This window comes from Mustela nigripes, chromosome 1 (assembly GCF_022355385.1).
Source record: "Mustela nigripes isolate SB6536 chromosome 1, MUSNIG.SB6536, whole genome shotgun sequence".
NCBI classification, from domain to species: Eukaryota; Metazoa; Chordata; class Mammalia; order Carnivora; family Mustelidae; genus Mustela; species Mustela nigripes.
In genome coordinates this window covers 126,884,241-126,899,565 of record NC_081557.1, presented here as the reverse complement: position 1 = coordinate 126,899,565, position 15,325 = coordinate 126,884,241, and the positions used below count along the sequence as shown (strand labels likewise).

The 15,325-nt window shown below is 39.6% G+C and overlaps 1 protein-coding gene across 3 annotated transcripts in view; it reads left to right on the top strand.

Moving 5' to 3' along the window:
* Positions 1-15,325, top strand: part of NR3C2 (nuclear receptor subfamily 3 group C member 2) — a 343,191-nt gene that overhangs the window by 288,273 nt on the left and 39,593 nt on the right. For all 3 annotated transcript variants that reach the window (XM_059373509.1, XM_059373502.1, XM_059373519.1), the window contains exon 7: positions 13,159-13,289. In XM_059373509.1, coding sequence (XP_059229492.1) covers positions 13,159-13,289 — 131 coding nt within the window. The remainder of the gene's footprint in view (positions 1-13,158; positions 13,290-15,325) is intronic.

Below are 15,325 nucleotides of genomic sequence, written 5' to 3'. Positions count from 1 at the left end.
AGTTTTAAGATCTGCTTTCTGAGCAACTTTCAAATAGGTGATACAGTGTTAACCATCCGCCATGCTGTACGCTATTGTCTTAGTTTTGAAATTAGGTGTGATAAGGCTCTCCTGCACCTTTGCAGGGGAAGAAAAACAGTAAACACAAAAAGTTGCGTTTTGGCTTCAGTATGACCCCTTGTGCTCTTTTCTTTGGAGTCCTAACCCGAAGTGGGAGACTTTTTCACTCAAGGTCCACCAGTCGTGGTCTTCAAATCATTGAAATTCTATTCCAGAAACTACTCAGAAGAGTGATTTTGCTTTTCTAATTTTTATTATATTTTATATCTTTCCTGACTGCTATTCTTTATACTTGTTGCAGAAGAACACTGCTGTCAATTGGCTGCCGAACCACCCCCCCCCCCCATTCTTTGTGCCCAGCAGTACACTGAGGGAGGGGCTCGACTCACACTCTTTCACCAGGGTGCGGGACCCAGTGCCCGGCTGGGGACTGGGATCCTGCCTGTTCAAGAGATCACAGCAAGCTAACACTTTTTTTTTTTTTTTTTTTACATTTTATTTTGTTTTATTTTGTTTGAGAGAGAGAGACAGAGAGTGCCAGCTGGGGGAGGAGCAGAGAGGAGAGACAAGCCAACTCCACACTGAGCCAGACAGATGCTGGGCTCAATCCTAAGAGTCCTCGATCCTGACCTGAGCCAAAATCCAAAGTCAGATACTTAACCAGCTGAGCCATCCAGGCGCTCGGGGGCTAACGCTTTTGAAGCATTGGCCTTCAATGTGTGTTTCTTCTAGTGGATGAAAACAGAAACCCAAAGAATCATTTGTTTGTCCTTAAAGACTGCATGGCCATTCTATTCTGATTAGAGAACATTCAGAAGGTCACAGAATTTCCAAGTAGAGGAGGTTAGGTACATCGGCTGTCCTCCTGAGCTGTATTGACTAGGTATTTTCTACATGTGGATAAAGAAGATGTGGAGCAGTTAGGCTACGCTTTGAATAACCATGGCATTCATGCCACCTCATGTGCATGTGTAGTATGTGTCTGACCAGTGATGTTTTACGGGAAACAGATGTCACTGCTGGTGTAGTGACCTGGTACTATCATACTTACTTCACCCAGTCATGAATGATGCAGTTGTTCATCGTGTCCTGAACAAAATCTGCTTTGTGACAGATGTTCAGAATAATAAGAAAGGACAACGTGGCTCATCTCTAATAGATTAATTGAGTTGAATATCATCTTTTTTTTATTATTATTTAGGCTGATGACTTATCAGCTTTTAGAAGGATTCACACAAACAAAATAAACTACCTTTCATACAAAGCGATGGCACCTGAGAATGTTTTCTAGGACCCAGGTCGATTAGTGAATGGAGTAGTGTCTGTGATAACAGTCTCTAGAGGTTTAGCTATTTTCTTCTTCCAAAGGAAGGTACTGCGGATAGAAGAAGGAGTCTGTGATCCTGGAACGGGAGCACAGCTGCTCGCTACCTTCCACATCTCCACCCCAACCCGTGCACACACTGGGAAAGTCACCTCTGCAAGTGTGAGCCACGCTCCGCTCTTGCCTCAGAAGCATAACCGCATACCTGGGCTTTATCAGAGTAAATGTCCATCCTTATAACCTGTGCCAGGTCTGTTGCTAGAGGAATGTGCCTTTTGCTTCACGAAGAATACGTGATATTCCATAAGTTGCAATTTAATACAAATCTTTTTTTGTACTAGGAAAAGTGATTTGCTGTCACCCTTTATGCCCACGAGAGTCTAGCCATACTCCCGAATTCAGCAATTAACTTTGTTCTCATTCTTGAATTTCACTAGTTATCAGGTGGGAATCTTACTGTTTTACAGCTCCTTTTTTACAAGTGAGGAAACTGTGGTCGTTTATTGAAATTAAGCAGTGTCTTTAAGTATATACCCAAAATGTCCATGTTTGAAGCGATAATAAGTCACAAAGATTTTCTGTCTTTTATTGAAATGTCTGTGTTCTGCATACCATTATATCTGCAGAAAGTTAGTATTAGAGTCTATATCCTACAAAAATGAGGCTTGGATAATTTTTAAAAAATTCTTTCACCAGAGAATATTGGGTTTTTGTATCCTTTCTGTGTGGAGAGAAATTCAGGTGTTAAGTCTTAACATGGTTTGGATTTTATGAAGTGCTCAAGGTTGTAAGCTTGCTGTTGGATATTTCCACCTTAATATAGCAGTTAAGAGGAAATTTTCACAGTGGGTTATGACTTTGTGTTTTCTTTGCTCTACCAGAAACATGTGTCCTTGTATCCAAAAGAAATACTAACTATGTAAGTATATAAAAATCTAAGGTACCAAAGACTTTTTTTTATACAAAACACTATATATAAAATATATGGTTAGAAGAATTTTGTTGATGATTTCTAGGACTGTCAGTGGTAAATTATGGTTGCCATGTAACCAAGCCCCTTCTAAATTTTTAGATTGTCAAATACTATTTTGATCAGCGTAACATCTACTACCATCAGTGGCAACTGTGATGCTTAGATTCAAGGGCACTTCCACAAAAACACATCCCTTTTGGGACATCAGTTAAGGTGGCAAAACACTGAATTATCTTTTAACTCATACTAGAGTTGACCATGTAAGATTATTAGAGAATCAGTGGACGTCAGGGAAACCACTGGGATCCCACTCACTGGTACAATAAGACAACCACAAAAAACATGGCCCATCAATTCCTAGACCAAAGTGGCTGAGTTCTGGCCTGACTGTAAATAAATGACACAGGTGCTCTAACACATACCAGAACTGCAGCGAGCGTGAGGGGACTTCTACAGATAGATCTTGTTTGTCAGTGAGGGGGAAATCTGGTAAGATTATGGAAAAAAAAATGTATACCATAAACTGGAATGATATGAATTTTGAAATTGACGTCATTTTTATTCTAATTAGGGTTTGAAAAAAAACCTGTTTCTGCATGTTATTTTTTTTAGAAAAATAACACGCCTAAGACAAGGACCATCTGTTACACTGACCACTTAACAAGATGTCACATTGATTCAGACACGATGGTGTCGTTTGCAGCATCAGATGTAAGGTCTGGCCTCTCAGATCGGCTGTGATTGTGCGTGTACCGTAGCTCAAGTTATTTTACTCTGTTGTAAGATTGACACGGCTGCTGTATGCATTCCAACAATGTGATACCCGCATTCATTCCTAGGAGAAATTTACAGAAAGTATTAGCTTGTTAGCAAACAGGTTTTTGAAGAGCCTTCCTGAGATTCCAGGGACTTCAAGGAGTCCAGCCCTGAATGAGCTTTGCTGTGTTTTGTTTATATATATAAATAATATATACATAGCTTATATATTTATATATAAAATACATATATGTATATATTTATATAAAATACATATATTTTTTAAGATTTTAAGTCATCTCTACACCCAGCATGGGGCTCGAACTCACAACCCTGAAATCAAGAATTACACGCTCCACCAACTGAGCCATCCAGGTGCCCCAATATATGTACATTTTAAAAGCATCTCAAGGTCTGTGAAATCCATTAGATTTATCTAATCTCAGGGGCTACCAGATATTTATTTAGTGCTGGTGTCATTTGGGACCTGTGCACATAACAAAAATCAATCAGAGATGATTATCCAGGTGGAGGACAGGGACCTTCAGAGCGATGGGAGTTGGTGATTGTTTAATCGTGGGCTAATGAGAAATGTTTCGGAAATTTACTTTTGTAGTTCCTCACTAAATAAAGTGATGCTTTCCTTTCCTAAAAGGCATGCAGGTGACCACGGTACAGCTAAGTGCAATATTGCTAAAGGATCTTCAGTTAAGAAATGTCACTGTACCTTTCATATGCTCCCATAGGTGGAAGAGCTGGGAACTTTTTTTGCTTTGGCATTTATAAAATCAGCCAATGTGAAAGGATTATGTTTATTAAATGTGAATTCTTAGAAAGAGAAAAGAGTGATAAAAGTAGTTCTATTTTCCCTTCTCCCTAAGGGTACCAAAATTACAGCAGACAGGCCTTTTAGAAAGTGTTTCTGTGACTGACTTTGTTGAAATTATGGTTTATTAAAAGGATTTTTACCCTTCCTTCTTTTAAAAAGCATTTAGCACAGCCTGCAGTAAAAGCACATACAGTGAAAGTCCATCAAGACACAAAAAGGCCAAAAGCAAGTAGTAAAAACAGTGAAGAAAAGAGATATTTTATATATTATAAAAGAAGAAGAATGAATGAAAAGCCTGAACTCTAAGAGAAGTTACTTAATTAAACACAAACCCTAGTCTCTTGATCTCTATCAGAGTATAGCAAATAGTCTCATGGGTTGCAGAGATTCTTTCATGTTTCTAGTTAAATTTTTTTTCAGTTGTGATAAAACATTTTACCCTTAAGGTAAAATGTACCAACTTGACCATTTCTAATTAGGCAGCTCAGTAATCCTATGTGCATTCACAGTGTTATGTAAAGAAGTGCTTTTTCCTCCCTTCCCCCAGTCCCTGAGAGTGGCCATTCCACTTCCTGTCTCTAGAAGTTTGACTGCTCCAGGTACCTCATTTAAATGGAATCTTACAGTATTTGACTTTTTGTAACTGGCTCATTTACTTAACAGAATATCATTTTGTGCGTTCGTATTGGCTCGTGTGTCAGAATATCCTTTCTAAGGCTAAATAATATTCCAGCAAATGTATATGCCACATTTTGTTTATCCATTCACCCATTGAAGGACACTTGGGTTGCTTCCACATTTTGGATATTGTGAGTAATGCTGCTATGAATATGTACGTACAGATGTCTCTCTGAGACCCTGCTTTAAATTTTTGCAGAGTCTCTTTTAAGAAGTTGGTTTGCATCCTCCCGTAGAAGCCAGAGCACGAGGACCCACAGTAGGTGTTCAGGTTAATACTTAGAGCTCCTGAGTCCTGCAGATACCCATAGTTTGGAATGGTTTGTCATTTGGGCTTATCAGATATTTACTTCCAACAGAACAGAACATAAATATGATTCCAGGATTTCCTTTAATTTGGGTCAGTAATTTCCAAATCAGCTGCTTCCAAATGAGCCTCCAGGTAACCGAATGACTAAGCTTCTCAAATACATTTTGAGTAGTGTCTTGGTAAGCCAGTACTTGAATACCAAAACAGAAGTGTTCGTTCTGACAGCCATTGACCCATAGTTCAGAAGACTAGCCTCATAAAGTTGGGCAATGACTTTACTGGTAATGTAATAATGGCAAGATGGCATGGGCCCTATAGATCCAAAAGTCGTTCAGTTCTTTAGTTAAATTAAGAGCCAGAAATTAGCATACAGATCATTTAAATTGTGAATTTCGTGGGGCATCTGGGTGGCTCAGTCAGGTAAGCTTCCAGTTCTTGATTTTGGCTCAGGTCATGATCTCGGGCTTTTGAGATGGAGCCCCACATTCACGGGGGGGTCTGCTTGAGATTCTCTCTCTCCTTCTGCCTCTTCCCCTCCCTCTGCTCGCTTGCTCTCTCTGTCCCCTCCAAATAAGTAAATAAATACAAAAAATAAATTGGGAACATCCTTCCTACTCTGATTATAATAGGGCTTTTTCTCATTCCCACTGTTACCATGAAAATGAACTCCATTTTCAACCCCAAGTTCTCTCAAAGGCCAGGAAAAATATATTTTCCAACTCTTCAATTATTCACTTTTGTTCCAAGTTAATCAGGTTTGGAGATGTTAGATTATTTTAATATTTTAAAACTATTTCCAAATGACCCTGTGATTGTAGTTTAGTATAATGGGTGTTCTCAGAGAGAACCAGATGAAGTTATATCTATGAATAAAATTGGTTTCTTAGCTTGAGAAAATGATAGGTTTTCAAAACTATTGAAATATTTCTTTTTTCTTTTTCTTCTTTTTCTTTTTTTTTTTTTCAAAGTGTTTTTAAAAAATATTTTAGGGCTATCATTCTTGTAGATTTTATCCCAAGGCCTTTGGAATCAGAACTGGGTCTCTGTGCCCATTTTGGTTGTTTTTATTTATTTATCCAAAAATAGAGTTCATTCTTTTCCTGCAAATGAGATGTTTAGAAATGCGTAACATGTGCCCCCTGTTCAGAAGGCTGTCAGTTATTCAGGTCTAATGTTCACTTGAATACAGGGCTATTTCCTACTTTAGTAATCTTCCACTGCCTCCATATTAGTTCAGCATTCAGGGATAACTTCTGCACTTTTATATTTTAGAAGCATTATACAGATTTCACCTTTTTCGCAAAGTCGTTCATGTATTTTTACATTATTCTACTGAAGATGAGGTAAGATTATAAAATGAATAAAAGCATATAGCAAAGAGTATTTCTGTGAAGTAATATTGCAAAATTAATACCAGTGTCATGCCAAAAAGGTTGTCCTTGTTTCAACTTCTATGGATGTACATTTCCGTGCATTTAATCTAATTGTGCAAAAACGATGTGATGTAAAATGTGTTTTTAAGATGGCCTATTTTCCTGAGATTTCAAGCTATATTGAGTACCCAGTGCTCTTCATTTAGAGAACTCAATTTCATGCAGTGGAAACAGCAGTGGAGTTTGAAAACACAAAATCTTACCACGTAATGGGGAGCAAAGAATAAACAAATAAGTGAATGTAATAACAAAACATATGAGGTACCAAACATCTCTTCATAGTTGGAAAGAGATCCTCTGGAGAAAAAGCAAAAACAGCGCTGAGCTGTTGGCAAGCAAAGAGAGAGAAGACGACCTGAGGTACGAAGTGGAGAACATGGGGTAGCTTCTGGCTGCTTCATGTACCTTCATTTCCCTATCGTGAACGTGAGGATAGTTCTTCACAGGGCACTGTGAGAATTAGCAAAACTGAATTTAACATTGATGGATGGTAGGCACCCCATAAGTGATAGCTGTGAAGACCATGGAGGTTACTCAAGGAATAAGGCCTCAAGAAAGAGGTAAAGAGTTGCTGTTCATACTGAAGGGGCAAAAGCAAGCTTCCTTCAGGCGTGTGGTAACCCATGCTCTCATCTAATCCAAGTAGCATCTGAGGTCTCTCTTCAAGTCACCTTAATCAGTGTGTGGATGTTTTGTCAACACATCTGAGAACAGAAACACTTTGACACGGAGGTGCTGAGCCCTCACATTCTACTCCTGGCAAGTTCCTTCCACCTCCCTGAAAACCTACACTCTCTGTGTTTTCTCCTGCTTTACCCTACAAAGAGAAATAATGGTAACAATATAATATTGTTTGCCTGTAAAGTCATTTCGAGAATTTGATTATCCCTTGCTTTGTTTTAACTGAAATGATCACTGGTCTCTCAAGAAGAATTTTATTTTCTTTATTATACAAAAAAAAAAAAAAAAAGCTAATAGTACTTTATAATCTAAGAATTGGCATATAATTGGTTTCTACATTTCTGCAAGGTTGGAATTATTATTATTATCCCAGTTTGACATGCAATGAGTCTGGGTCTCAGAAGTGATGTGATCACAGAATGACAAAGCCAGCACCCTGAAGGGCCAATGGGCAGCACATCTGCAGACCCTGCTGGGCTAAAGTCAAGGGTGCCTGTGCTCTCTCCAGCACCAGGCCTAAGGAATCAAATGCACAGGAGTCCACTCTTTCATTTGCCAAGCATCAAATGCATGTTTTGCTGTATTCCATGGATATCCTGATTTGTTACTCACTCCATCCCATTTTACAACCCAAATCTCTCCTTTTTTGGAGAAAGTTTTGAAGAACTTCATAAAAGCCCTATTTTATTAGACATTTGACCTTTGTGTAAATTTTCAGTATTCTCTTGTTCTAATCATCATCATCATATGCAAATCATTTTGTTGTCTTCACTTTTTTCTTCTCTCTCATTCATTCATGAAATATTTATTGAGCAAAGATTGACACATGATACTTGGCTATCATATTCTACTTGACTTTCAGAAAGGTGAGCCAGACATGGATCCTGCCTTTAAGAAGCTTGTAGTTAGCAATCAGGATGGTGAAACTGAACTGAGCCTTTTTTTCCCTCTAAACACATAGAAATTCTGCAGTTAAAAAAGAAAGTCTTAAATATATAGGCAAGCTTTAAAAGGTGGGTGTGGGGGGGAACAGGTGCAAGAAGAGGGAATTCACAGCCAGAGTGGTGTAACTTGGAGCTAAAGCTTTAGTTGGCCCACAGACTGTGGATGTAGATAAATGCCTTAGGGGTGCATATAAGAACACAAACAGGAATGGGAATCAAGAACATAGACTCTAGCAAGGCTGGGGCCAGAAATGGAGCCTCTTGCATAAAGCCATGGCTCTGCAGCGATTTCACTGTCTCCTAACAAGGACAGCACAACTCAACATGCCAGCCAGCCCAGGGACATGGCAGGGAAGCTGAAAGAAATAAGAAACACAAGCCTGTATCACATCAAATGCGGAATCTAAATTTAAACTATACAAGTCTTGCAAAAAGCATTTAAGCTAAGAAATTAGCATAAAAACTGGTCCAGAACAAGTGGAGTGCTTCTACCTCTAACAGTTGTAAATGCTGAGACTTCCTGTAGAGTCCCTTCCATCCTCAGTGCCCGTCAGGGCCCCGGGATTCACCCAAGCCAAAACAGTGTGTGGTAGGTATGCATATGAGCAGCCCCAAAAGTTGAACAAACAAAAGCAAACTCTGAAAGAAACTATGAGATACAATGTTGAAAGTATTAAGAGGTATAACAGATAAAGACATAGTTTAGAGAAAGAAGATATAATAGCCAGAAAATAAAAAGTGCCTTATGGAAAATAACAGAGATGTCTGAGAAGGAACTAAATAGAATATTTCTAGGCACCGAGACATGAAACATATTGTCACTAAAATACTGTAGACATTAAACATATTAGACACAAAAATATGTAGTTAAAAGACAGATCTGAGAAAATCACCTACACTGCAAAAGGAGGATTGATGTGGAGGACACAGAAGATCCAATGCACTGCTAATAGGAGTTCAAAAAGGAAAAGTAGCAGGAATGGGACAGGGGTGATACTTGAAGAAACAATGTCTAGGGACATTTCAGAACTGAAGAAATACTTACACCTTCCAATAAAATAGGGCTATCGAGTCCCAAGCAAGAGAAATACTACTCGGCACTCAGGCTCTTCGGAATGAAACTGCAGAAATCAAATAAACAGGAAATTTGGGATAAGCTACCAAAAAGAAAATGCAGATTACCTGTAAAAGAATGACAACTAGACTAACAAATTTCCACAAAAGCAGGTCTTAGGGCCCAACTACCGTGGAGTACTAGCTTCAAAGTACGGAGGGCCATTACCTGTCAAGCTGGAAGTCTACAATTTTGTGAAGAATGAAGGTGAAATAAAGAGATTTTGAGACAAATCAAGATGGAAAGACTTAAACTTTCAATGGCTGACCACTATTTAAAGAATTATGAAAAAAAAATTCTTTAACATGTAAAAATACAAAACAACCCTGAAGTATGAGCTAAGGTATAAGAAACCGTGGTAATCAAAGAAACCCATCATTAATGAGACAGATGAGGGCATGTGGGTCTGAGGAGGACTGATTTCAGGAGAGATGTGAAAACAGGTGTAATCTAAATTCTAAAGACCTGTAACCAGGAGAACTGGAAGCAGTCGACCGAAGACAGTTGACTTTGTTTGCTTGTTGCTCATGGAAAAGCTGTTGATTAACTTTTGACTCTTAAGTATACAAATTCACAACTTGATAATTATTTAAAGGGTAAAAATAAAAGCGTACATTCTAAATCCAGTACTGTGGCAAAGAGGGGGATTTTTCAAAAGCTGGATCAACCCAGTCAAAGGCAGTAAAGTGGAAAAAGAGAAGGAAAAGAGGAGAGAAAGTTAAAATGCTAGGAGAAAAAATCCAAAACCATCAGTAATCATGGTAAAGGAGAACAGATTAAACTGAGTTGTTAAAATACAGAGACTTAGACTTTTTAAATCCAGTTTTTTGCTGCTTATGTAAGAGACATGTGAAATACAATTATTTGGGACATTTGAAAATAAGGGATTAAAAAAAGGGTAACAGGCAAATTCTAAAGAGAGAGCAGAAGAAAGTTGAAGGAAGGAAGAGAAAAAAGAAGAAACAAAATTATTATTAGACAAAATTTTTAAGGCAAAAAAATACTAGGATTAAAGATGGTGTAACTTAGTGATAGAGGAGGAAAAGCTTACAATAAAATAGGTAAAGATACAAAGAGACAAATCACCAAAGAAGAAACCCAAATGGTCAGAAAACATTTGAAAAATGTTCCGCCTACTGGTGTTAATGGAAATGCAAATAAAAGCACCAATGGGGCTATCCTTTCAACACCTGTCAGCTGGCAACAAATTTGGTGGGGGCGTGGAATAAAAGGAAATTCTTATCTCTTACTGGTTGGAGTGAAAGCAGGAGATGTGCACTGATGGGTGACTCAGCAATTCTGCTTTCATTCTGTATCCTAGATTAATGCCCTAGGATGTTCCTTGGGCATCATTCATAATAGCGATAAAGAGGAAACAGTCCAAGTGACCATCAGTAATGGAATGGATAAGTAAATTGTGATATATTTAAACAATTGAAACTTGCATCAGTGGAAATGAATTAATTTATGGTTACCTGTATTAAAGTGGATACATCTCAGAATTATAACATTGAATAAAAAATAAGTTGCAGAAGGATATGCATGTTGAATTACAAATTTACATAAAACAAAACAGGTAGTGTATGCTGTTTTTATAGACACATACATGTGGCAGTAAAATATATACCTCCGAGAGGAAATGGTAGTCCTCCAAAGTGGGCAGTCCCCTTCTTGAATGAAGATGAATGGGAAGCAGGAGGAAGAGAGAGCAAGGTGTAACTCTGCCATGTTTAATTTTTAAAGATCTGAAATAAATATGACAAAAATATTAGCATTTATTTACATTGTTAGTTCTAGATGGCAGATGTAGAGGCTCCTGCTATTATTCTGTGTGTGTGTGTGTTTAAAACATTTACATAATTAAAAATATCTTCCAGATGATGGGAGACAAAAGACATACAATAATAATGCAGAGAAAATGTTCTGTGTTCCATTATGGGTTCTATACAGGTGGCTTTCAGAGTTGAGGTGAAAGGGATTTCTGCCAATGAGGGGAACCCAGGAATGCGTCCTGGGAGACATCCTGCAGGGTTGCTGTCCTGCAGACTTCCGTCTGCTGTCCATCACCCATAGAAATAGATCAGCTATCAGGACCTCTTTCTGTTTCTTTGGCCTTTATCAAGTCCATTCCCTTTTTCACTAAGAGTCTCTTTTTCATTTATTAGATTCTAGTCATCATAAAGCAATAGTTATGAGGACCTCCCAAAAGATTTACTACTTTGAGAAGGAAAATCTTAAAAAATAACTGATTCTTTGTTTACTTCTCATGAAAAGAGACAATGATGACTTCTGCTGTTATATACCGTAGATTTTTATGGAAGCATTTTGGGCCTGGGTGGCTCAGTCAATGGAGTGTCTGAGTCTTGGTTTTGGCTCAGGTCATGATTTCATGGGTAATGGGATCAAGCTCTGCGTCAGGCTCTGCACCCAGTGGGGAGTCTGCTTGAGGATTCTTTCCCTCTGCCCTTCTCCTTACTAGCATGCATGCTCCTCTGTGTACCCTCCTCCCACATCAAAAAAAAAAAAAAAAAAGCAAGTGGGATTCCTGGGTGGCTCAGTCAGTTAAGTGTCTGCCTGCAGCTCAGGTCATGATCCTGGAGTCCCGTCGGGCTTCCTGCTCAGCAGGGAGTCTGCTTCTCCCTCTGCTCCTCCCTGGTTTGTGCTTGCTCTCTCTCTCACTCACTCACTCTCTCAGATAAATAAGTAAAATCTTTTAAAAAGAGAGAAAGGAAGGAAGGAAAGAAAGAAGACTTTTAGACTTGGTGGAGGGACAGGATTGATTGGTTGGTTGTCCAAGTAGAAACATGCATACATTATCCCAAACTCCTGACACTGGGAATGTTGGAGTTCAGAGCCAATAGCCAAGAAAGAATTCTTGAGACAGCTTTAGTACAAAAAGGTGGTTTTATTAAAGCATGAAAACGGGGCGCCTGGGTGGTTCAGTTGTTAAGATCTACCTTCAGATCCCAGAGTCCTGGGAGTGCAGAAAAACCTGCACTGGGGTCATAAGGAGTGGCCGATTATATACTTCCAAGTTGGAAGGGGTTTAGGGATAGTGTAAATTTCTAAGGAATTTTGGAAGCAAGGTTTCCAGGACCTTGAGCTGGCTAACTATTAGGAAAAGGTCACTTATTACTGTCTATTATAACCTTAGTCATGAGACTCTTTAGATGTATATCAGTGGGGCATATGCTTGGAGGAGGATTACCAACCTATATTTTGGAGTGGGTAGTGATAAAGGAAGTTTCCAAAGGAATTTTTATATATTAAAGTAGACTTACTGGATCCTGGGTGGGGGGCAGGATAATGTTAAGCTAAGATTACCTTTTGCCCTTAGCAAAGTATTAACATCAAGGCAGCTGAGTTCCTAGAGGAAAGTCACTCTCCCTCTTTTAAGAACTTGTCAATGGGCTATAAGTAGTATGGAAATTTAATTTTTCTTTTGCCTTTGTTTCCCACATTGCTTTTTCTCTTTATCAGAAAGATTCTGTTCAGGATTCTCACATTTCAAAATTTTGTTCAATTTCCTTTTCAAGTGTACTGCTACAAACAGTTTACAGTCATGTTTTATGACTTCTGTAAGGGAGGTCCGCATGGAAATAAGACTGGTCATCACTGTCCCGTGTTCACAGCATCTAGTAGTTTGTCAAAAACAGTAAAGTGCCTGCTCTCTCTAGCTGAAAAGGAAGAGAAGCCTGTAGGCTTCACCCCACATCACAGTGGCCCTCTGCTCTCTGGATGATCTCACTATATAACACAACAAGACCAGTCATTACTCTTGACATGAAATAATGGCACGCTTTGAAAAAGTTTGGTGTTCATGCTTCTGGCACATTGTTACAGGGCACTAGGAAATGGGGTGGCAGAGTTGGTCTAGAAGCAATTTAGCCATCAGTGGGAAAAGCATCTAACTTGTCTTTGGATATGTATCTGCTCCATGTTGAAGACAGAGGAGAAACTGACTCAGATCTCTGACTAAGCTGCCTTGGGCCACCAGTTTGGGCTTGATACTGAACAGTGTATTTTCAGAATTTTTTTTTTCCATTTCCTTTGCAGAGAAAAGATGCATCAGTCAGCCATGTATGAACTATGCCAGGGGATGCATCAGATCAGCCTACAGTTCGTTCGACTGCAGCTCACATTTGAAGAGTACACCATAATGAAAGTTTTGCTGCTGCTAAGCACAAGTAAGTTGATGTCCACTTGTGCACTTTTTCTATGTCGTCCAATGATCTGACCTATAAGGAGATGAGCCTATTTTCAGTGTCTGGTAGTTGGTATTAAAAAAAAAAAAAAAATGAGGAGGTGAGAGAAGGTCTTTGGTCTTTGGTGAACTATGTTACTTGGAAAGTAGAGGCTTTGGGTGAAGTAAGAGCATATTCCTTCATTTCCTCATCCATCCCACCACTAAATATTGACTGACTGTTTTCCGTATAGTAGGATTATACAGGGTACAGTTTCTGCCCTCAGCAAGTTTTACTATAAGATAAATCCAAAGATACGTTTAGTATGTTGTGGAAAGGGATCATCCAATAAAGATAGAAGATAAAGAGGGTCACAGTGGCTCAAAAAAGGACGGAGCATATTTAGTTTTGAAGGTCAGAGACGGATTCATGGTGAAGGTGAATCTTGGCAAGCTTTGCAAGGGTTATGAATTGGATATGAGGTCTGAGATGATATTCCTATCAGGGGATGATGTGAGCGAGTACGGAGATTTGGGAAAACATATCCAGGTGTTAGAACTTTATTCTGGGTGAGGTGGTTTACCCACTAATTTTTAAATTTTTTTATTCTCTATTCATTTAATTTTTCAAGGTATATAAGGTGATGTGGGATTGGAGAGGAGTGAGGAATAAGATTGGGATGGAGGTTGGACCACGATATTCAGTGTCTGTTGAAGACACCTGACCTTCATTGTGTGGGCAGAGGAGTGCAGCACCACAGGCTTTTTGCAGTGGGAATACATGACCCAGGCTAACTTCTGTGCCTTTATGAAAATGTACCTGGTAGTAGACTGGATTAAAGAGGAAAAAGAGAGGGCGGTAGAGAGGCAGAGACAGAGAACTTAGCCAGATTGGAAGCACAGAGACTGCTGTGAGGCTATTGAAATAATAGCAGGAATGACAGTGGTAGGTGGCATGATGGATAGGAGCAAAGGCATTCAAGGAACACAGCCGAACGGACGGTGGACTAGAAGGGGAAACAAAACGGTATGAGTCAGAAGTGACCCAGGTTTTGCTCACAGAGAAATGGATAGGATGGCAGTTGATACCATAAAGGGAATATGTTCATGTTGGGACTTGGAAAAGAATTGGTGGGGGTTTTATAAAATGACTTCTATTTCAAATGGGTTAATTTTCAGATGTATCCTAATGGGTCAAAAGATGGGGAGAATCTGGGTCTAGCACTCAGAAGACAGGTTTGGGTTTTGAGACATAAACATGAAATTGTCCTCATAGAAAATTATCATCCAAGCTAAAATGGTGAGTGGGGCTGCCAAGGCACAGGAAGAAGAGAAACGGTCCAGTCGAGCCACGTGAGAGGAAGATGGCAGGGCTGAAGGCAGAGACGGGACTGTCAGTGAGGCAGAGAAACTAGAAGCCAAGAACTGGTTTCCAAAAGGAGCATGACTAATAGCAGAGCATCCACAGAGAAAGTTGAGAGCACAGAGCGAGGCCTACTAGAGTTGACCATTAGGACTCAGGCAGGTGCCTGATGGCCAGGGACTTGGCAGATTGATGGGAAGCTTTTTTAGGCTTCTGGAACCAGGTATGAAAGTAGAGAAGTTGATGACATAAAGTGCCCGAGAGACAAGATAGAACAGGATTAGCTTTGGCAAGGGTGTTGAGCACTTCTTCCTGGGGCAATGGCACAGGGCACAGACATTTTCACATTGAGGGGAAAGAATCTGAGAAAGTTCACATCAGATGAGAGGAAGACAAGCGTGATGGCAGGAGGCAGCATGGAGAAGAAATCTCCAAGCCAAGTGCTGTGGCCACTGAGGAAACTGGGCCATGTTCTGGGTGCCAGGGATGCTAGGGCAAGAGGTATGGACTTCATAGGAGGAGAGATTGTTGACTGACCCCCTGGAAGCAGAGAAGAGAATCCAGCGCATGTGCGGCCCTCCCGTTGTTGGATGAACCAGGGGCGTGGTGCAAGGAGCAGTTTTCAGTAGAGTCATTTAGGAGAAAGTGGCCTCATTCTTCAAGGTAATGAGAATAGG